Source organism: Hypomesus transpacificus, chromosome 18, assembly GCF_021917145.1.
Source record: "Hypomesus transpacificus isolate Combined female chromosome 18, fHypTra1, whole genome shotgun sequence".
In the NCBI taxonomy this organism is placed as follows: Eukaryota; Metazoa; Chordata; class Actinopteri; order Osmeriformes; family Osmeridae; genus Hypomesus; species Hypomesus transpacificus.
Genome location: NC_061077.1, coordinates 7,120,331 through 7,142,297, shown reverse-complemented (window position 1 = coordinate 7,142,297; position 21,967 = coordinate 7,120,331). Strand labels below are relative to the sequence as shown.

At 47.6% G+C, this 21,967-nt stretch overlaps 1 protein-coding gene across 3 annotated transcripts; it reads right to left on the bottom strand.

Moving 5' to 3' along the window:
* Positions 1-1,751: 1,751 nt before the first annotated feature.
* Positions 1,752-21,874, bottom strand: camta1a (calmodulin binding transcription activator 1a). 3 transcript variants are annotated; one of them, XM_047040157.1, is made up of 15 exons: positions 21,271-21,874; positions 20,676-20,802; positions 20,164-20,298; positions 9,145-9,323; positions 8,567-8,757; positions 8,380-8,458; positions 7,891-8,236; positions 7,316-7,767; positions 6,451-6,629; positions 6,026-6,269; positions 4,987-5,058; positions 4,772-4,792; positions 4,399-4,595; positions 4,068-4,142; positions 1,752-1,871 (listed from the first exon to the last, which is right to left on the bottom strand). In XM_047040157.1, the coding sequence occupies exons 1-15, from the start codon at positions 21,787-21,789 to the stop codon at positions 1,808-1,810; spliced, it is 2,880 nt and encodes a 959-aa protein (XP_046896113.1). In that variant the 5' UTR covers positions 21,790-21,874; the 3' UTR covers positions 1,752-1,807. The 3 variants fall into 3 exon arrangements, with proteins under 3 accessions (XP_046896113.1, XP_046896115.1, XP_046896114.1); XM_047040159.1 differs by lacking the exon at positions 4,772-4,792 and adding an exon at positions 3,686-3,716; XM_047040158.1 differs by lacking the exon at positions 4,772-4,792.
* Between the last annotated feature and the right edge of the window lie 93 nt (positions 21,875-21,967).

The following is a 21,967-nucleotide window of genomic DNA, read 5'->3' as shown; positions in this document are numbered from 1 at the left end:
ATGTAAACATAACCATACTTGTTTTTAGATAGTTTTGCAGGTTTTTTCCTAACTCTAAATACAGTATCTTTTTTACCTTTTAGTATTTGCAATAAGGTCATGCTTTAGCAAAATGTTCTTCTCAAGAACAATCAAAATAAAATAAAATACTCTTATAGTGAAATAGTTTGAATCATTTTACAGAGCATAGCCACTACTGCTTGTGTTGATCTTTTCTGTTAACTCTGTTCATGGTTTTCATGCACATAGCTCATTTTTATCCCAGGTATTTACACTATATACAAACAATACAACCATACTTCTTAGGCATTCAAACAAAACTATACAAATATTCTGTTTTTGTCTCGTACCTGTTTTTGACCCCTTTTTAATGAATAAAATAATATATTTCTAAAATACAATCCCCTTTGGGTAAATGTTTTTCCCTACTTACCATCAGCCTTCTTTATATACAGAAACTGCTCAATTGTCAAAAATATGGATTTGTCAAACCCCTATTTTGGGACTAGCTTAGGGACCCCTCAAAGAATCTCTAAGACGTCAAGGCAATGTATGTGATCTTCCCCTCAAAAGCCCTCACAGGCTCTGAAGTTCATTGAAAAGAACAACAATAACCTTTATGACTGTAATCATTACAACACAAAAGAGGCAAGTTCTTTGTCTTGTTAGAATACCGTGGAGAACACAAATGAAATAAGGCCAAAATAAAAATGTTAAGAACAATGTTAAGAAAATTTAGAGTAACTAGAGGGCATGACTTGTGGGGCAGTAGCCTAGGTGGGAATGTGTACTCAACTGGAACATGTAAGACAAAGGCTAAACCTTGAAAATCAGAGGATACAGACCTAATTACAAGCACAAAGACGAAGACTTCGTCTCAAGGCATGCATTTTTTCAGGATTAATTTCAACAAGACAGAATTCCAAAGAGACAGGTAAGCAATAATTGGACATGAGCATAGATCATATTCAAGCAAAAAAGGATATAAAAAGGATAAAGCAATAATATTTCTAGAAAAATCCCAAATTTGGTTATTTCCTTGAATTCAACCCCCTTCCATGCCATACATAATATACCCCAAACCTAGAAAAGAAAGTCTGCTTTTTTTTGAACCCTCCCCTGTTTCTGCTTAATACCCCTCCTACATTCATATGGAGCTCCACCATGGCCAGACTGCCAGGGGTGGAGCTCAGTGGAACAGGAAGGATTGTTGAGATTGTTGTTCAGTATATTGAATGAATTCATCTAGCAGTGGACGGGGATGTATGTGTGCTAATGAGTCAATGTATTAACAATAATTTTTGGTACATTTGGTACATGTTATCTTAAAATTGAGTAATTAGTCACTTAAAAAGTTATGAAATACAATTAGAGCCAAGTCCTATTGTTTCTGCATTGATTCCTTTTTCTCTGTCTCCTCTTCATATAATCCAGAGGAGGGACCTCTCCAGTCATGTCCAGCATTCTATTTCTTTGCCATCAACAGCATCTCCATAATCCCAAAAAGACAAAGCAATCCATGAAAAAGTGCAAAAAATGCCATGAAGCAAATGTTCTGAACCCCCCTCCCCTCCTTCACATCCTCCCCATTAGTTTAGAATCCTACGGAGTCTGCCACTCTCCAACTGTCAGAGGGAAGAAAGGATATGTGAAAAATGCTGTTGTACATGTAATAATAGAAGTAGAATCAGTAGCTCTGCAGTAGTAATCATAACAATAATCGCAGTGTTTTCATAGATATTTTTTTTCTCTTGTAAAATGTCTTGGGTCCAAACAGAAAAAGAAAAGAAGAGTCAGGAGAGTGATGTCACATGGCGTGGGGGCTCTTCTGAGGGCTCTCATGTTCCCTGGCCCTTTGCAATTCTTTCACTCTGAAACACAGAGAAGACACCGTAGCTTTATCAGAGATGTGCAGACACACCGTACCACACGTGATGTCAGAGTCCTGTCCTCCAGTGTATCAGCCTCATGCCTCAGTCAGGACAGGAGGACAGCGGTTCAGAGTGGACCTTGGGAACTGAAGGTCGGTCAACATCATTTAAACCTTATTACCTTGGGTCATACACTGTATTGAGTTGATCCTAACAATGTTGTATTATGACATGAAGTAATACGTAGTTTGAGGTGTTGTTGTTGGGTGAGAAACAAAACCGTCCAGATTCTGCAGTGCATTTGACACGTTTTTCATTCTTTAAGTGATACAGTTAACTGAACTCCAGTACTCATAATGTAATAGGTCAGGAAAGAAACTTGCACAAGGCTCCTAAACAAATCAGATTCAGTTCTAAGCTCCTGGGAATACATTTATTTGGATAAAGGGGGTAATTCTAATTTAGTTGTCTCTACACTACACTTAAGAAAAGGAAACCAAACTCTTTGAAGAGATCCAGCCAGTACTTGTTTGTCTGGGAGAGACCAGTCGGTGTGCTACTTCCTGTGGGCTTGATGGGTAGCAGTGTTCTACTTCCTCTGCTTAGCAATGCCGTGTTCCCTGGAGGTCTGAAACTATTACTGCTGTCTGTTCTGCTCCCCGGAGGAATTGTGGGGATCCTATTGTTTGCTTTGCAGTGCACTGACCTACATGCTAACAAAGCACTTTGACCCATATCCCACTGTAGCACATACGGCACTGTAAACGTTATTGTACTGTAGCCAACATGCATACGTTCATAACGGTACAGTAGTTGGCTGCATCATCTGCTTTCAAAGCACAGTAACCTATTTTACAACTGTGCGATGAGATGTGGACGTAGGATGGAGGGGACTAACTATATGGCTGAAGAATGGTCTTCTTATGAAAGTTGTATACATATATATCCAGTCAATCACACATCATTCAACTCAAAATGGCAACATTTTCTAAGATCATTTAGTCATTTTATAGTTTCTGTATGCCTATAGCTGTGTATGCCTATATGAGCTGAGCTTCCCTAATGAACTGTATATTCCTATCAGGAATGTATTTGGGTAATGAAGACAGTGACCCCTCCCCTCCCAGGACCAGTGATAGATCTGAGCACTCTGCGGCTCCAGCAGTTTGGGTCCTGCCAAAGCAAAGAGGGTCAGTTCCCCCCTTAGCCCGTCTTGCAGGGCTGAAACAGGACACACAGAGAAGACAGACAGCTGCTCCAGACAACAGGCCAGGCCCAGAGCATGCCCAGAGGAGCAAGGCCCAGAGTCCTCACCACATCATCATGCAACACCGTGAAGAGGAGAGGAACCATCCTGCCCCCACAGCAGCCTCTTCAGGCCCACACAACCAACACAAGGGAGCATTTCCAAGGAGAGAAAGAGAGGTGCCTGTTAAAGTGTTTGCGGTGACATCGTCATTCATAAGCAGTGGTTAGTTTAGAGAGTACATTTTATGTATGTTCGGCTCTGAATCTGAGATTCTCAGTCCACTTGTGGCTCCAGTCAGCAGCCTTTCATGCAAGCAGGCATCAAGCAACAGTGATGTAGAAGTTAGGGCTGAGAGAGGGGGAGAGATGGGTGAAGAGAAAGCGAAAGAGACAGCAAGGGAGGGAGGGAGGGAGGGAGGGAGGAAGAGGGGTGAGGTCTTAAAAAGAGATAACTACATTGTTAAAGAGAGCGAGAGAGGCCGAGAGAGGCAGAGACATACAGAAGAGAGAGAGAGACAGAGACAGAGAGAGAAAGGCACGAACTGAGTTGCTGAGGCTGCACTCACCCGCTTGAACAGTCTATGGTCCATCAAGGGGCTTGGCGTAAACAGCAAAACAATACCAGACAGCTATTAGCACACAGTAGGTACTGTGAAGAAGGGGGTGGGGGGTAAGGAGAGGTGGGAGCCAAATACAGTGAGGGGAAGGAAATGGTTGCTGAGGTATTGAATCGTGTGTGTGTCACCCACCCAACCCTATCACTCACAGAGAGAAACAGTCTACATGAATGCAGAGCACCTGACGAACTGAATTTCAAGCTGTCACTTTGGCCTTCCGCTGTGTGGTAAACTGGGACTAACCTGAACATTCCTGACCTCAGTATTTTGCATCCATGTGGTAAATGTGTGTGTAAGTGTGATGCACTGAGCCGTGGCAGGTGGAGCTTACCTGTGGCGGCAGCGGCGAAGGAACCTCATGATCTTCCTGGCGGCTTGGTCCTGTCTCTTAGTGAGCAGACTACTTCTACAACAGACAACATGGAAACGTGACGGTCAGAGAGGCCATTTGCGTGCAAGTCTGTACTCTATATGTGGCCGTTTCGGCACTTTCTGTTAGTGTCTGTGCCCGTATGCTACTGTTTGCTGTGAGTGTATTATGCGTGTGTGCCAATTGAACACGTCACGCTAGTGTGCGTAAGTTTGTCAGTATGCCACTGTATAGTGCGTGTGCATGTGTTTGCCAGTTTGTTTGTGTGTGTGCTACGTGTGTGTGACTCTACCTCAGTTTGTGCTGCACCAGTGTGGACGGCCCTCTGCGGTGGGGCTTCAGACGGCCTAACTCCTTGTAGCTGCGGTAGTATTGCTGGATGAGCACGGCCGCCCTCCTGCTCTGCTGGAACTTCTTCTGCTCGTGGTAGCTGCGGAACTTCCTCTGGATAAGGATGGCGGCCTGCGTCATCTTCTTATAAAGTGCATACTGCCGGAGGAGCACAGAGAGCAGCCACTCAGACACACGGGGAGGGGGGGGAATGTCACATGATGGGCTCCACAACAGTCTACAGATTGGTGTTGGACTTCAGAGAGAAAACACATGCATGGAATCTATAGGGCCAAGTGTGTTGTGCAGCCGAGGTGAAGTTGTAAATCATTTACCTTCAAGGCTATCCATGTTAGCTTGCAAACAGAAAAAAGTGAGATTTTGTGAATGGAAAACAGGTGTAGACATATTGCTAGCTGGGTCTAAAAAGCCTCTCGAAGGGCAAATGCCTTTGAAATCCGACCAAACATCCTCCAGCTTCTACTGTGCTGTAAGGAGTGTATTCTCTAGCGTGTGTTCTCTGTCCTAGCCTGTGGTTAGTACTACCTACCTGTTTGTACTTCTTGTAACAACGCTGAATGACAGCTGCAGCTACTTCCTGTTGCTCTCTGAGCGGGCGTCCCTGTGGGGGAATAGAGAGCAGGAGAGGTCAGAGGTGGGACGAGGGTGTGGTCTACAGTACTGCAAAAGAGGCCCCCTGACGTCTGGTTGGCCCTGAGCCCACGTGTCCTCTCCCTGGGTGGGCCGGAGGACTGGAGAAGGAAAGGAGGACCAGGGAAGGAGAGGGCGGTTGGGACACCCTCCATTCTGGTCTGGGAGAGAGAGAGAGATAGAGAGAAAGAAAGAGCAAGAGAGTGGGGGGGGGGGCAGAGAGAGGAAGAGAGAGAGAGAGACCGACTGCGAGCGGTTCCTCCCCAGTATCAGCTGGCAGAGGGGCAGAACAGATGACTGTGAACGACAGCGAACAGTTTGAGACGTGGAAAGTCATTAAAGCTCGCCATGGGAGGGAGGTAGCAAGGTGAGGGGTTGGGAGGGGGGAGGGGGGCAGTGTGTAGAGCTGCATGAGGACAGGCAGCAGCAGGCTCCACACACATGACTACAGAGATAGAGAGGGAGGAAGACAGAGAGCATAGTGGGGGTGAGGTAGAGGGGGCAGTGCAGTGTTTCCTCAAAGCAAGGCCATGCTCTGCTCAAGCCACCTTTCCCATGCTGAAACCACAGGGTCTGAACACTTTGAGTTGGAGTGTTTGTGAGCGCATGTACGTGTCTGTCTGTGTATTTGTTATCTTATACAATAAGGAGGGAGAGAGACAGAGACAGATATAAGGATGGTAGAACACTTGAGAGAGCATAACCGAGAGAGTACAGACTCCAGGTTTGGGCTGTTTAGATCATCCAGCACCACACACACCAGCATCCAAGAAACCAGTGACATATCAATCTCCACATCTGACCTTTTCTGAGTGCGTATACAATGACAATCCCACATGTACAATCCAGTCAGTTCTCTGGGCAGTCCTAACACACTGCCCCCACCTCCCCTCTGGTTAGTAGGTGGGGGTTCTGGTACCTGAGCCCTGGGCCTGTACCTTGTACTTGCGGAAGGCAGTTTGGACCAGCCGGGCAGCCTCGTACAGCTCCCTCTGCTCCGGGTCGGAGAGCGTCAGCTGGGCCAGGTCCCGCTCCACCTTGCTGTTAGAGGTGCTGATGAACTCGCTCCAGTCGGCTGGGGAGGGCAGGGTAGGCCTCTCCTGAGGCCCCTCTCTCAGGGGAGAACCGCCGGGGCTGAGGCTGGGGTTAGAGGACGGCGTCAGGGGCTCACTGTACAGAGATCTGGGGGAGGTATGGGGGTGGGGATGAGAAAGAGACGGCCGTTCAATTACGGCCATGTTTTACATTGGTCCGTACTTTGCTGTGCGGTAGGGAGTCAGTTTAGCTGTCTGCTGAGGAGCAGGTAGCAGTCCTCGGGAGCCTCCTTGCTGTGGAGACAGATGGCCACCTGATTCAGCCTTACCGTAGGTGGATGATGCTGGGCAGGTGCTCCACGTCACCGAGGTAATTGGCTAGCCAGCTCATGGTGTTGCTGACCCCAGTGCTGTCCAGAGGAACGGAGTCCATAGCCACAAAGTTCTCCCTCTTGATCCTGTCTGGGGTGGCCTCGATGATGTGCTCTGCCAGGGTCATCATGTTGGCCTGCGGGGGGGGGGGGGGGGGGGGGGGGGGGGGGGGACACGGACAGACAGCTTAGACATCTGGACTCGTCTCAACGCGTTGGCCAGCTTTTTCTCTGGAAGTTAATTATAGCTTTATTGCACATTACTGGGAAACAATTAACACAATATTAAAGGCTGTGAAGGGGCTCCGAGTGATTGCTGTGGGCCGGTCGGTCCTCGCCTGCCCCCTGACTTTCCCGCCTGCCCCAGCTCTGTGACTGAGATGGATGAGCAGACGACTCCCTTGGCCACGCTACTGGATCAATGGCTGGAGTTTATTATGTGAAGATGGAGGTCGACAGAAAGCCAGCCAGGCCAAGCCTAAGTGTGTGTGTTGTGACTGTGTGTTTAGCACTGTGCTGATTTCACACATCAGGGACTTTGTGGCATGGGTCTTAGGAGGGCTGCCAGCAGTCAATCCCAATCTGTCCCTGTTCTTGTCATGTTTGTTTCCCCAGTGACAGGCCAGTCAATAGGCTTGCTGTGGCTGCTTATCCACATATACTCCTTATGACTGACACTGTCTGTTTTTCTTGGGGCTGTAGTATTAGATCAAGAGTCTCTCTGGGGAAGTATACGTGTACTGATGAGTGAAGCAAAGCCAATGAAGGGTAAACTAACAGTGTGGACGGGCCAGTTGGGGTGTGCTGAGGGATGGGCTCTGACCTGCAGGTCGTCCATCTGTGTGAGGCAGTCCTGGTTCACCAGATCCTCCCTGTAGGACAGCAACTCTGTGTCCACCATCTCCCTCTCAGCCATGACAAGCATCCCTAGCTGCTCCCGCTGGCGTAGACGGCTGGCCAGCCTCTCCTTTCCCAGGCTGCTGCCCCCGGCCCCGGCACTCTTCCTCCCCGAGGCCCCGCTGGAGAAGCTCTCCCTGGAGCTCCACTTGGCGCCTCCACCACTGGCCCCTCCGGAGAGGCCCTTGTCTGTGCTCTTGGGGCTGGAGGACAGCCTGTGGAGCTGCTGCTGCTCCAAACTCAGAGGGACAGACATGGCCTTGTCTGGCCTGGTCTGGAACAGTTCAGGGTTGGGCTTGTGTTTCTTGGCCTGGGGGAGGTCTCTCTGGCACTCGCTGCTGTAGTAGTTGGAGGGCTCCGACCTGGGCCTCCTCAGGTCTGCACAGGAATGGTACATACCGTGTTACAAGCATATTTGGAACGACAGATCAACATTTCAGAGGGGTCACTAGCTACCAGAAGGTCTAAGATCTTGTTCCTTCTGCCAGGGGGGGTTCTGACCTGGGTTGAGGTTGGTGGTGCTGGAGGTGGACGTGGTAGCAGCACCTCCCTTCTTCCCACTGGGGGCCACCACGCCGTCACTGGCCCAGGCGACCATCCAGCTGTCTGAGGTGGGGACGTCAGGGGCCGGGGAAAAGGACATGCGGGAGGTGGGGGGCAGAGGGGCGGGGGGCTGCTGCTCCTCTCTCTGCAGCTGCTCCAGACACTCGGCCAGCTTGGTGTGTCCACGGGAGCGGGCGATGGACAGGGGCAGGCGTCCCAGCGAGTCGGGGATGGCCAGGGCCCGCCGGTCCCACTTGTACAGCACCACGGCTGCCTCCAGGTGACCCAGGGCACACGCCCACATCTGCACACAGAAGGGTCAGGGGTCAGGGGATGAACGGAGGGATGCCATTTCTGGAAGCCCTTACACCACAGCCCCACCATTTCAATAAAGACATTCCATTGGATTTTAGGCATCTGTGGTTCATGTATTCCTCCATGTCTTACCAGAGGGGTGCAGGAGAAGTGATCCACATTTAAAGGGTCCACTTCCAGCTCCAGGTCAATACTGTCAGCGTGCTTGGTGCTGGTGGAAGAAGAATAGATGAACACATTAGGTATTTAACCTAGACATCTGTACTCTGCCCTGAACATGACATATTTCGAGGTGAAAGCAAGCCTTCCATGTCCTCACCGCCATTTGATGAGAGTCTGGATGAGAGTGGCGTATCCCTGCCCTGCGGCCAGGTGGAGGAGGGTCATTCCTCGGAAAGTCTTGGAGTGGATGAGGTGTTTGGACTTGGCCCAGCAGGCCCGGTTCATCATCTTCTCACACACCACCACCACACGGCTCTCAAAAGAGCTGTCAGCCTGCCCCGACACACACTGACACACACACACACACATGCACACACACACATGCACACCAAGACATACAAACAGATGCAAAAAATCAGGGCACGTTAATATCTGATTAGGAAATGTCCGGTCCTGTTTATTTCCATATTGCAGAGTATACCATTATATTTTTTCAGACTAAGCAGAAACATTGTCACAGCACTTGAGCACTTTTTGCACCTGTTCATTTTTTGTCAAGTGTGCATTAAAAAGGACATTATTTCCTATCTCAGCTTACTTCCAGTTTTTTCAACACGTTGTGTGCAAAAACCTCCTGTGAACGATCCATATTTCAGAGGATATCAGAGACCTTTTGCCTCACCATCTAAATAGCCTGATCGTCAAGTTTCATATTGTTCAGTCAGGGAAGTCTACCTGTGACTGTGTGTTGGTGCTTCCACCTCCTCCTTCACCGCCTCCTCCTCCTGCTCCTCCTGCTCCTCCTCCCGGCCCAGCGCTCCCTCCGCTGCTCTGCTGGTGGTGGCTGGCCATCTCTGCCATCCTCCGCTCCATCTGCTCCAGACGCTCAAGGATGGACATTCTGAACTGGTTGTCTACAATGCAAAAAGACAAAGCACAGCTCAAGTCAGCACACTGGGGATGTTGGCAACCTCTCGAGCAAAGGATCTTCTGAACACACCGTCCAACAAAACACTGGCTTATCATCCAGTCTTGAAGCTTCAACACAGGATATGTGTGCAAACCTCCAACACATGGAAACCAATCCTGCTTTTATGTCTGAGATAATTTACCTCTCTATGTGAGAATATATTAACTCTGGGCTTAATCAGTATTAATCTCCCAAACGTCAGCCACAACAATAACATCAATCACCAGCTTCCTCGCAACAATTGCCTTTACTAAAATAACCTTTAAGGCCCATCAATCATCGGCTAATGGCTACAAGCACACAGCCATACAGGCATGCCTCTAGCCCCCTGGTACTCCATCATCACAGCTCAGGCACACATCTGTGATATGGAGCTACTGATTGGCGAGCCGTTGGTGGCTTGTGCAGCGTCCACTCCTCCAGCCCTGAATCATCAGCCTCTCTCTGGGAGGTGTCTACCGCTGAAGGCCCTCCCCTGCTGATTAAGTACAGGCCATTAGGACCAAGGTCTCCACCTCCACCCCTCTCTGGCCACAAGACATGCCGGGGGCAGCCATGGCTACAGCAGGAGGCCTGGGAGGCTGCCTGGCCTCAATCAATCAGCCACTGCGGGTCTCCTAGTCCTTGAAAACCAGGTTTTTCATGCGTCAAGATGGATGGAGACTATCAGGCGGCACAGTGTCTACATGGTGGGGAAAAAGGTTACAAACTGTCCTCAATGTCAGCCTGCCGTGTCCCTAGTCAAGGTTAATCGCACTAGATGCATTGCCCATAAATGTAAGGTGATTTGAAGGAAAGTTTTAATTGAAATTCACAAACATGTTGGATAGAGGTCAATTTTTTTACAAAAACATCATCAGAAACTTTGAAACTGCAGTATTACTCTTTATGCTGGGACAGCACAAGCGTCAGGTGAAATGCCTTGAGGTCTGATTGAATCAAATGAATCCAGGTGGAAAGCTCTCACATTCTTAAAGAGCTGCAGTTTGACTTACTGCAGTTGGAGAGCATATGGCTTGAGCTCAGATACTAGATCTAGACCAAAACCAAAGAAGATCACACACAAACACACACACACACGAACACACACACACACACACACACACACACTAACACACAGTGGGATGGGCATACACAGTCCACTGCAGCAGGGAGTGTAGAGGACTGCATTAGCATTCCTCATTTAGCTACTGTGAGGCCGTTTCTGTGGCAACCTGCTGCCGAGCGGTAACTAGGCGACAGGAGCATGCCTGTGTGTGTGCACTTCCCTCCCGCAGCATTGGCTGCTTGATGAATGGAAAGAGGTGGACCAGCGAAAAACGAAAAAAAAAAAAAAAAGATGAGATGTACATAACTCTCCATTACCATGCTGTAGAAGAGTTAGGTATCCTCCCTGCTATCAGTGCTGATGCTGTAGATGAGGAACTAAGAGCTCTCTAAGGGGGAGGTCTTCTCAGCAGGACTCGGTGACATTTACTGTTGCGCGGTGCAGTATCTTGGCAGTCATAGGTCTCCGCTCTCCGGAGAGCTAATGTCACAGTTGGGTTCACTGTTCGCCAATGTAAAAGAGGTCAGGTAATTGAAACTGAAACCACACTGTCAATGGCCAGGAAATCTATGACATCACGGTCCACAAAAATAATAGACTCGGAAGGCAGCGTTTATCATACATTCCCAAACTCCTTCCGAGTATATAACGCCCTCTGGAGTGTGTGCCCTGCCACCAGCCCTCTCTGTCAAACTAGAAACAGAGGCAGCCTTTGTCTGTTCCCTCTGCAGTCCATTCCTCCTCCCCAGCGGGCTCCATCTTCACCTCTACCTGCGGTGAGTCAGAGAGGGAGAGGTGATGTGGAGGGCTCCCCGGGAGCGTCAGCCTGAGCCGGGGGTGGGGAGAGGGACGGAGGAGGGGGTGGGGTGGAGGTACTGTAGGTCACAGTCCTGCAGTCTGTCCAGGCACTGGGTTATGCTCCCTCAACATTTCTCACTTTCTGACTGCTGGGGAAGGAGAGGGAGAGAGACACAGAGGGAGAGAGAGAGAGAGAGAGAGAGAGAGAGAGAGAGAGAGAGAGAGAGAGAGAGAGAGAGAGAGAGAGAGAGAGAGAGACGGCGGGGGCAGCAGTACTTAGTGGCTGACATGTCTTTGTTCAGACCCAGTGCTGCAGTGTGCTGCAGTGCAGATGATGTCATTTCCACCTGCTGCCTTGCTTCTCTGAATGCGATGCACGTACACTGCAGAGGGAGGGGGAGGGGAGGGAGGGCCAGCCGAACTTGAGGGAGGGGACAAAGAGAGAGTGCAGCCAAACAGAACCACAACAACACTGTGACATCACCAAGGTCCTCCCACTCCTTCCTGAGTGTGTGTAGCGGCAGACATAGTCACACTCACTGAGGCAGTGACACCCACACACACGCCAACCCACGCTTCTTTGAAAGGCAGCTAAAGACAAGATCATACATGTAGCTTAACGACTAATTAAAAAGCACCTTGCTGTTACTTGAGACATGAAGATGAGATGAAAATCAATTACATGTTGGTTCTTGTCTAGTCTATTTATAACTTGGTAAATACAGACCAAAAACTTTCCTGAAAGGCACAAATGTTTAAAAAAATATATATTTTATAATAAAATTCAGCACTATTTTAAGAAATTCTGACAGGAAAATGGCATAAAAGCAAATGATCAGTGTTAAGGAACCCTGTTTTACATAACCAGCTATGACCTACATATTCCATGTATCCTGTCACATGACCCTCTCACGCCCATGGAAATGGAACTCCAATTCTATACTTGCTCATATGCCAGCCTTCCACCATAAGGAGCTTGGGAGGAGTGTGTAACATGCATCTTCCCACTGAGAAGAGAGTGAAGTATTTACTGTTTCTCACGCACACTGTCGAGTAAGAAGCATGCGTATGATAGCAGGAACCTCCATAATCAAGCTCTCAATAGTGAGCCTACTGAGCCAGCACAAGCCAGTCACACCACAACTTGGGAATCAGGAGCAGGTGCAGCCTGTCGGACTTGCTCCAGCCGTGGCTTCTCTGTGGTCGTGACTCACCGGGGGCCGGACGAGTCACAGTCCATGGTGATGGGTCTGGAGTCGGGGGCCGAAGTGTCACCGTCGGGCCCAGTATGATCTGTCACGTCTATGTGTCATCTCTGCGTGTTCACTCTTGGGAAAGCGGTCTCCTCCAACTGCTCTCGCTTGTGAACCAGAGAGAAACCTAACAGGCAGCCATCACTCTGCTGCTGCTTGTCTACAGCCTGCTGGAGTCGTGAATGCAGACACTGCGCACAACTTTGTGTTTGTTGGTTGCTTTCAACACACAGTCCTAAATAGAGGAGGGCTGGTTGGTGTGAGTAGCCAGCGACAGCGTTCGAGACGGGTCAGTGAGCAGTGAAGGACAGCTCTCTGTCTTCGCTGTAAGTAGAGACGACAGGGAAAGAGCTGTTTCACCACAGACAAACACTACTCTGCTATAGCTATGGGGGTGATGACTCGCACATACACACTTGCACACATCCCCCTGTTTCATATTCAACCTTTCTAAATGCATTAGGCAACTGCGATGGAGTCGACCAGGTATTACAAGTAGCTTATCAAGCACTTACTTGCAGTTAATTAGCTTTCTATTTATGATGTAGTAGTATTGAGTACAGGCATACGAAAGGCCACCAGAGACCAGTTAATCATTCATGATGAATATTCTACTCCCTTATCTATGGCTCTACCACAATATGCTATTGGACACCTGATGTTCTCAAGTCTCTCCCTGTTCTCCCTACTGGATGATATAAAGCCATGCTTTGCTTGGCCTATTCTGTTGTACAGTGTCTACTCACAGTGGTGCCATCAAGCTGGAGCATTATGGACCCAGACAACTCATGACAGGGTATGAAGAGGGTGCTTGGGTAACAATTTATGCCATGTCAGAAGTAGAATAACAGAGGGCTGTGACATTTAATACCCGGACACTTTCTATGTTCTCGGGGAATAAAAAGTTTAGCCCTCTAAAGGTTGGACTTTAACCGCTCACTGTTCACATGTAATCCTATTGCACATATTTGAACCCCCCAGTATTTCCCAGAGGAGAAGGGAACACCTTTAATATGCAGTTGTGAACCTGTGGCTCTGTTCTTGCCAGTCCCCCTCAGAGCTGGACCTCATTATCTTCACACAGCTCGCAAACCCCCACATTTACTAGTGAGACTGTGTTCCTGCCTCCCTCTGTGTGTGTGTGTGTGTGCGTGTGTGCCTGACTGACGGGAGCTGGTATTTGTGGCCATGCAGAGGAACAGGCTAAGCCATCTGGCAGCAGTTCTCACAGCTGGGACCTAGCAGTCTGTTAATCAAAGGCCAAGTTTCCAATGGCATAATGACCAGCTTGGTTTGTCTTTCTACTATTTTCCTTGCTGATCCCTGCACCCACATTAGGGTTGTAAGAGGACTGTTATCAATGCAGAATAGTCTATCCTACAATGGTATATGTTCCTAAAAGGGAAAACAACTCTGCATATAACTCAGTTATATCTACTGTAGCACAGAGACTGGCTGTTTATTGATGTGGTTGCTTGAAATAATTACATTGGCAAATGCTTCACCATATGATCAGTATGTCCTCATGTCTGAGTGAGTGGATAATCTCAACACAGCTTCAGTTCAAACACATCCCTTTGCTAGATTGTACTATAAAACATAAAAGAACCGATGAATAATAATTAAAAAAAACATCATGAGTCAGAGCTTCCCTGTGTAGGATTCCAGTGAGATGTTTTACTACAGCAACAGGTGCTTCTAAACCAGACCGTTGAAAGTTTCCAGATCTACATAAATATCCCAAACCAGCAACCCCCTCTAGTATTTACACTGTAGAGGCTGATCGAAAGCTCACCTGGACTGGGCCTATCAGCAGCCCATCCTGCCAAGGTCAAAAACAGGCCAGCCAAGCTAGCGTGCCTGTGACCTACTGGCAACTATCCAGCTTTCCAGAGATCTCTTTCAATTGAGGATTACTGCTAAGGAGTCAACAGGAGACAACACCATGCCTGTCTCTCACTGCCAGGACATGGTGCTTACCTTCGGCATAGAACATCCCTCGATTGGAAAATGGGCCAGTTGGATTTGAGACGTTCTCAACTGACAAATAGATCAAATGGCTCATTAACTTCGTACTGAGCTTGAGAACTGCAGTGTGAATCTAGCTTCAGGCATTTGGGTGGATGCGAGTATCAGGGAGATGAGTGGAGATCATTCAGACGATGTATCTATCTGATGAATCACAGAGGGGCTGCAGGGAGAGGATCTTGTCTAAGCTCTCCATTAAAAGAACAACAAAACCATTTGAATAAACATGTTCATAGGACTGTATGCCCATCAGGCATGACACTGTTACCATAAATATGACCCCTGGAATGAAGACCTCCGAATGGGGGGGAAAATAAGAAATCACGGATACTTGAGCCTTCACCATGTTCCTCTTAATACAATACAGTTAATATGTTATCTTGAAAACTGTATTAGCAAAGTTAAAGAGCAAGATTCCCTTCATTAGTTCCCAAAAGTTTTCAGAAATGTTGAAACTTCTGTACAAAAACTGTAAAGTTGATTATGTCTGAAGTCTTGAACTGGGTCATCCTAAATTGCCTGTAAAGCTTAAGGGGAGGAATGGAGAGAAGCCACAAATGAGCCATTTCCACTAAAGAGCCATTTCCTCCTTCAGTAGATTCCCATCTCTATACTCTGCCCTGGGGTAGGCCATCATTCTCAGGTAAACATTTCCACTCCACTGGATTGGCCCACTCTCAACCCATCTAGATGTATAATACACTGTAGCACTAGCCCTTTGAATGACCATGAGCTTGCATATGGAATAAACTTAGCAAATCACCTCCTCAAGTCTCCGCTGTGTTCTGTGGCGCAAGTAAATTATTGCAAATAATAGCTGTCGCTTTGGTTAAACTGTAAATAATATAATGTAATATTGTAGACATAGAGTAACAGGAGAGAGAGAGAGAGAGAGAGAGAGAGAGAGAGAGAGAGATAGAGAGAGAGAGACGAGAGAGAGAGAGAGAGAGACGAGAGACAGATTCAGTTAACACTGGCTCTATGCAAGTATCATCATAGAAGTCTCAATAGTGAATTTGTTTTGTCATCTGACCTCAGTCGGGTATAGAAAGAATAACGGTTTTGTTAAGGTGTTTCAGTTAAGGTGTAGCTAGCTATGTAAGCTACAAATGTAAGCTACTATGGCATGTTCAGAAGCAACAGGTAGAGAACTAGATTTTGCAGTAATGGGATGTTTCGTTTAGCCAGGCTGTTAATCAATAGAATAGTGGCAAGTTACCTCTCGAGACCGGCCGAAAAGTGACAATGTGACTTGTCGGCTTCTAGCGCTAGCGCTCATGTTACTGCTCATGTGGTGCTGAAAACAAGCGCGCTACAGTCGGCTAATTTTGAATGTGTTCTATTTCTCAACAAACCTTCCCTTACATAATTTAAACTCTTTCAATGTAAACCTCTCACACGTGCTGCTACAATTTAGTTATGAGAACAACCCAGGAGACAAAGGTGCTGTCAATGACAACGGCAACACGAACAAGAAAATGTAATTTAAGTCAATACTATGAAAACAACATGATGCGACACCCCTTGCCCAGTCAGTCATTTGTAATGCGCTAGACTTTTAAGACCAGTGATCAACAGCGAGAATAGACAGGAAATGGTGATGTGTTAACTTGCAGGAGTGCAAAAAATTGCTGCGAGCTATACCTAATTACCCTTCCCCCAAAAAGCTAATTTCTTCAATTTTATAAGTTAACAAACAGGGATGATTAAGAGAAGAATGAACGCTGAAAGTCATGGCAGCTTACACGTGAAAGCATCACTCCAGAGGAATCACACTGAGTCGGCATTGTAGCTAAAGTATAAATGCACATGCTGTCTCGCAAGCTCTATGAGTAAGGACATTTACGCTGCATAATAGTTGTGGCTTTGTGAGTCCCATTTCTCAAATAGAAGGCTGTGGAAGCCTGTTGTGTCCTACAACCTAAGTCTTTGACAGGGCAGCAAAATCATGGGACAGTTTGGATAAAATATACAATATTGAAATGTTGTCTATTACAGATCGATTGGAGATATTACAGGCCTTGAAGTTAGTTTGCTACCACGCCAACTCTAAAGCCTACACAAAATAAATATGGACAGAACATTTAAAAATCAAGTCAGACACAGCTGAATAGGCTACAATAACACTCATTAACAGCACATCACATAGAAAACCATTCTGTCTAAAGCCTTGGAAAGCTAAGTATTTAACTTAACTTTTACTGAGACACACATAACACAGAGATACAGATTCAAAAAAACAACCACACAAAGATTTAGCTTAACACATCCAACCTTCTACTTCAGTTTCCATTGGAGTCCCACTGAAGGCAACTGTTTCTCTTGTCTCTAGGAAAATATGTAATTCACTGGCATTGTGACCAAAGTCCAAACATGCTGCATTTCACTCATATGCACAGTTTTCCAGTTCTTGAGAGTGAATGGTTTTGTGAAACAAACGGTTATCCTTGGTGTGGAATGTCCATACAGCACTCATCAACAATGGAACAAAGTAGAAGAGCGACGTGAGGGAAGAGACAGATAAAGACCGCTCACTACTCTTCCTATCATAGCCCCCTCCCCTTCACTTCTTTATCCTACCCCCTCCTTCCCCTCCTGCGCTGCTCAACAGTCCCCCACTAGCCTGCAGTAAAATAAAAAGATCGGTGCTAGTAGTCGTCGTGCGCACGTGCCGCAGGTAAACAGACGCCCTAGTTTCCCCTCCAGCAGTCTTGCTTTTAAAAGCTCGCGCCCCATTGGCGTTCTCATTACTATTAATAATTTGCGCTTTCATTTTTAAATTACATTTGCTCACCAACATCGAACTCAGGTGGGAGTAACTATTTTGTGCAAAGGTGGGATTTCACAATAATGGAAAAATACTCGACGCATACTGATGTTTACATCGGCTCATTGTGCTTGAAAGTGAGTATGCCAGCTGTCCATGGAGTCTTAGTAGGCTAAATGATGACTCCTGTGTATGAAAACTATGCAAGTGATTATTTTACAAATAATTTCCCTGTCCGAGGTAGTATTTTTTTAATCAAAACACGCCCACCGTCACACTGCATTGTAACGTCTTCAGTTTTGTCACGCTGGTAGCTACTGTAGCTACTGGTAGCTACGACAGACCAACATTCATGAGGAAGAGAGCTGGGTTGCTCTGGTTTATCTGTTGGGGGCACGAGAACCCAACCTCTCTCTGCGTAATAAGAGACCAGGGGTCCGAGGACAGTTCGATAGCATTAGCTCTCTGTCTTTTCTGTCCTGCCCATGGCTCCGTACCTGCAGTGCTGCAGAGGAAAGGCGCCCCTTCCCCCACTCTGCATTATGACAAATCAAGGCAGGCAGATAGCTGTGCCATTAGCACATCATAGCACAGTCCTAGAATGAATTGGGAGAGCGAAACCATTCAAGCAGTGGTACAGCACTGCAGCTTGATACAGAATCACGTTACCAAAGTGTTATAGCATGTGGTCAGTTTATGTGCGAATTACACGCACGGATTGATGGCATAAGGCTTTAACTGGCACGTGCAGTTGTATTCATGCCTGCTGGCAGTTTGTCTTGTTAGCTTTGTCTCAAGCCCACGTTGGTCATTCGTTCATGAGATCGGTTGTTACACGCCAGTCGTCTTGACACATGCTTCGTTTTAGTCAATACATCGGAATCTACATGCGTTCAGGTGGAAAGACTTGCTTAGTCTGAGCAGTTTTTACAAAGCGAGCGTTAATGTCGCTGTCCTGTGTACTGTGGTGCTGAAAACTGCTCGATCTCCTTAACCAAAACAAGTCCCTTAAATTTAAAGTGTCGAGGCGACAATAACTTATTCCAACTATCAACTAGATGTTTCATAATGTTCAATGATACATACATATAGTAGACATATCTGGCTCTATAAATGAATATAAAAAATTTATGCACAGTCCAGATATTTACATTTACATTTAGTCATTTAGCAGACGCTCTTATCCAGAGCGACTTACAGTAAGTACAGGGACATTCTCCCCGAGGCAAGTAGGGTGAAGTGCCTTGCCCAAGGACACAAGTCATGTGCACCGGCCGGGAATTGAACAGCCAACCTTCAGATTACTAGCCCATAGCTCTAACCGCTCAGCCACCTGACTCCCTCCCATATTTGAGTGATGTACAAGACTACATCTATTGTAGAATCATTGTCCTCCAGTGACATGGTATCTCACAATTCTCCCAGACATACCACTCAGAATATATAGTTACACAATCAAATATCAAAGTGATATTTTCTTTGCATTATATATCTATATTTATTTGTGTGTGTCTTATATATTTTCAAGTGTCTCTTGACCTAATAAAAATATGTATGAGTCAAGATTATTTAAAAAAACATCTTTAATCATCAACACACTTATCATTAGAGACTAAGCACCTAGTAGGAGCGCTGACCTATTATCCAGGTAAACAGGCTGAGGCATGGACCCCTGTTTTACTTATTTGGTCAGCTATCCCAGTTCTGTATGCATCTGTCTGCCGACTGAATCCCAAGCCTTTGTACACTCCCTATCTCCTAGAGCCACAATGAAGGAAAAAAGGCTCAGTAAATGAACACTTCTATATAAAACCTGACTATATTGATAATACCACAGACCACAGCAGTGGAGAGAGGCAAATAGGGAGTGGGGGATGTGTTAAGGTAAGGCAATATGCTGACATTCCTCCTCTGCTTTGTGGAAGGAGAGTGTGAGGCAGCCCCTCCTAACTAGCTTCTATGAATGGGCTGTCGGGGCGAGGAGAGAGGCAGCACGGCGGAGCAGAGGATGAATGGCGGAGGGATCTACTGCCAGGTCCCGCTCGGCCTGCCTGGGTGCCGGCGGCGCCTGCTTCTCTCTCCCACTCCCTCCAGGGCCGTCTGCAATGCAGCTGTCCCGTCAGCCCACACCACTCCTCCCCTCGCCACTGCCCTACTTTATTCTGTCAATGCTCGCACACTGCAGCAACGGTCCCTCAACTCCACATGCGCGTGCACACACACACACACACACACACATTTATAGTACTGGCACACGTGACAGATTACAAAAACAAAGAGATAGGCACCCATCTTCCCCCTTATGAATGTCTATGCCAATATTTCACTAGGATCCACAGTAATTCAATGTCCATATTTCCTTGGTTTTGGATGGCTCCCTTCATCTGGATGTCCTTAGCAGCTGTGGAACACTGTCATAGTTTCCTACTAACCCCCATGTTCAATACCTAAGAGCATGCAATGCTCAGTAGAACCGTATGCAATTTCTCTCTCCTTTCTCTCTTTCTTTAGACTTTCACTGTCTAATGCAGTATGAGCTAAAAACTCTGAATCAAGATGATTCACTCCAGTTATTGATCCAAACGTGTCTGAATCAGATCCCTTTTTGACACGGCTGTATCCTGAGGAGATATGTACTGGAGGACACAGCGTGGAGCCTCGTGCTCTGCAAGGAGATCAAACTGAAACTACTACTGGTTCATCCCCATGAGATGAGCATCAGGCATGTCAGAGGTCCTCTGGTCTCTTTGGTGGCAACACAAACCCTCTCCCAACCAGCCACAGGGGCGAGAGCAATGAAGAGAGAGAGGAAGAGAGACAGAGACCAACACAGGCATCAACAGACAAACAGAGAGAGAGATGGAGAGAACGAGGAGAAAGGTAGCCGTACCGTCCAGTGAAAGCCAGTCGTGTTGGGATGAGGGCAGTGAAGGCAGGGCACGGGCCTTGTATTCAAACACCACAGAGTTGGAGATGATCTGGCTACTGGCTGCAACCTGCAGTGTCACCAGCCCTGTGTCATGAGCTGTGGAGGAGAAGACACACAGTCACACCACAGGCAGCATCACTGCATGGCCTGTAGAGATGTGGGAGCTGATCCAGTCCCTATCTAAACTACTCCCTTTAACCCTCACGATACTCTCCCATGTTGATCACCTCTATCTGGGCATTGTGTTGTGTTTGCCAGGTCGGGACTCAAAACAAACTGATGGGTTGTGCATACATTTGTATTAAACCTCTGTGTGCATGGGTTTGATTTAGAATGCATTGTACGTATGAGAACTACAGCATACAGTGTAAAATGATACTTCTACCTGAGGTTTGGAAAGCATGTTCTGAATCTCAGAAGAAACAGTGAGACTGCTAGTGGGCCAGCTCTGTCCTGCTATGAGCCTGTCTCACCTGGGCAGTAGCAGCGCAGCACCCCAGGCTGGATGAGAGAGGCAGGGACAGAGATCTGGTCAAACAGGCAGCTGTAGTTAGAACTGGCCTCCTGCCACGGGCCAGTGATGAGCACCTTAACCCCACCCTGGAACACAAAACAAACACACACAAAGTCACGTCTCTAGGGAGAGCCTGATTGAATCTTCATTTATACTGCTTGATTTCTCCAGATTGTTTAGTATCTTGCTGCCATCTAGTGGTGACTACTGGTAATTACAATAATAGACAATAATGTTTCTCATTGGTCAAGCCAGGGCTGCCATCTGGTGGTTGGTAAGTGATACAAGAGCAGTAACCTCTTAAACTGTGTATGGTGGTATGGGTGTAGGTAATATAATTCTTGAGCTGCCCTCAAGTGGCTAGTTGATGCAATTACAATAAGACAAACGTGATTTTGGTTTATACACAGTATATAAAGAAACACACAAAAAAGCTTTTTTGTGAGCAATGTATAAGAAATATACAAGTGAGTGTATATAAGCATATAAGTGTGAAATACACAAAACGATCCACAACTGCAACAATCTATCCAAATATCAGTGTAGAAGTTCACCTCAGGGTAGGACCATTCAGGGGAGTAGTCAGTGACCATGAAGAGCCTGCCTGTGGCCTGTAGCATGCCCAGCGCTCCCTGGGCCACGGCAGCAGAAACCACCTCGGCCACATGCATGTAGGCCAGCGAGCCTGGCTCTCCACCGGGCCCTCCAGCCCCTCCGCCCATGGACTGGGGGCTGCAGCAGGGCTGCAGACATAGCTCAGAGGGACAATACCCAGACCCCCGGGGCCCGCCATCCTCCTGGCCCTGCTGGGGGGCACCGCTAGCTGCAGCCTGGCCGTCAGAGCCGTGTGATGCCACCAGCTGGTGGGCGTAGAGGGCTCCGCCCGCCGCCATGCTGGCCCCACTGCCGTCCACCGAGATGAAGTCGTTGATGAGGTCAGAGAACTGGTTTCCAAAGGAGATGTCAAAGTGGTCCAGGCTGATCTCCATGCCTCCTCCTCCCGTCCCCCCGTTGTTGCCCGGCCCAGCCAGGCCCTGTTGGGCTCCCACGGTATTGTAGAGGCCCTGCACCATGCCTGGCCCCTGCAGGAGGGGCTGCAGCTGTTGCTGGGAGCGCCCAGAGCCATCGTTGCCGCTGTTTCCGTTGCGTAGGGACACTCCTTCCCCGCCTCCTCCCCCTCCTCCCCCGCCGTCAGAGGCCTGCTGAAGGTAGTGCTCCGTCCCCCCTCCCTCTCCGTTGCCCCCGCCACAG

Coding starts and splice junctions, on each gene's coding strand:
- camta1a (XM_047040157.1), bottom strand. CDS start 21,789: ATGGTGCAGGGCCTCTACAATACCGTGGGAGCCCAACAGGGCCTGGCT. Junction 4,596..4,771: donor TAACATGGATAGCCTTGAAG/GTAAATGATTTA, acceptor CTCCTCCGGCAG/TATGCACTTTATAAGAAGAT. Junction 4,143..4,398: donor CTGGTGCAGCACAAACTGAG/GTAGAGTCACAC, acceptor TGTCTGTTGTAG/AAGTAGTCTGCTCACTAAGA.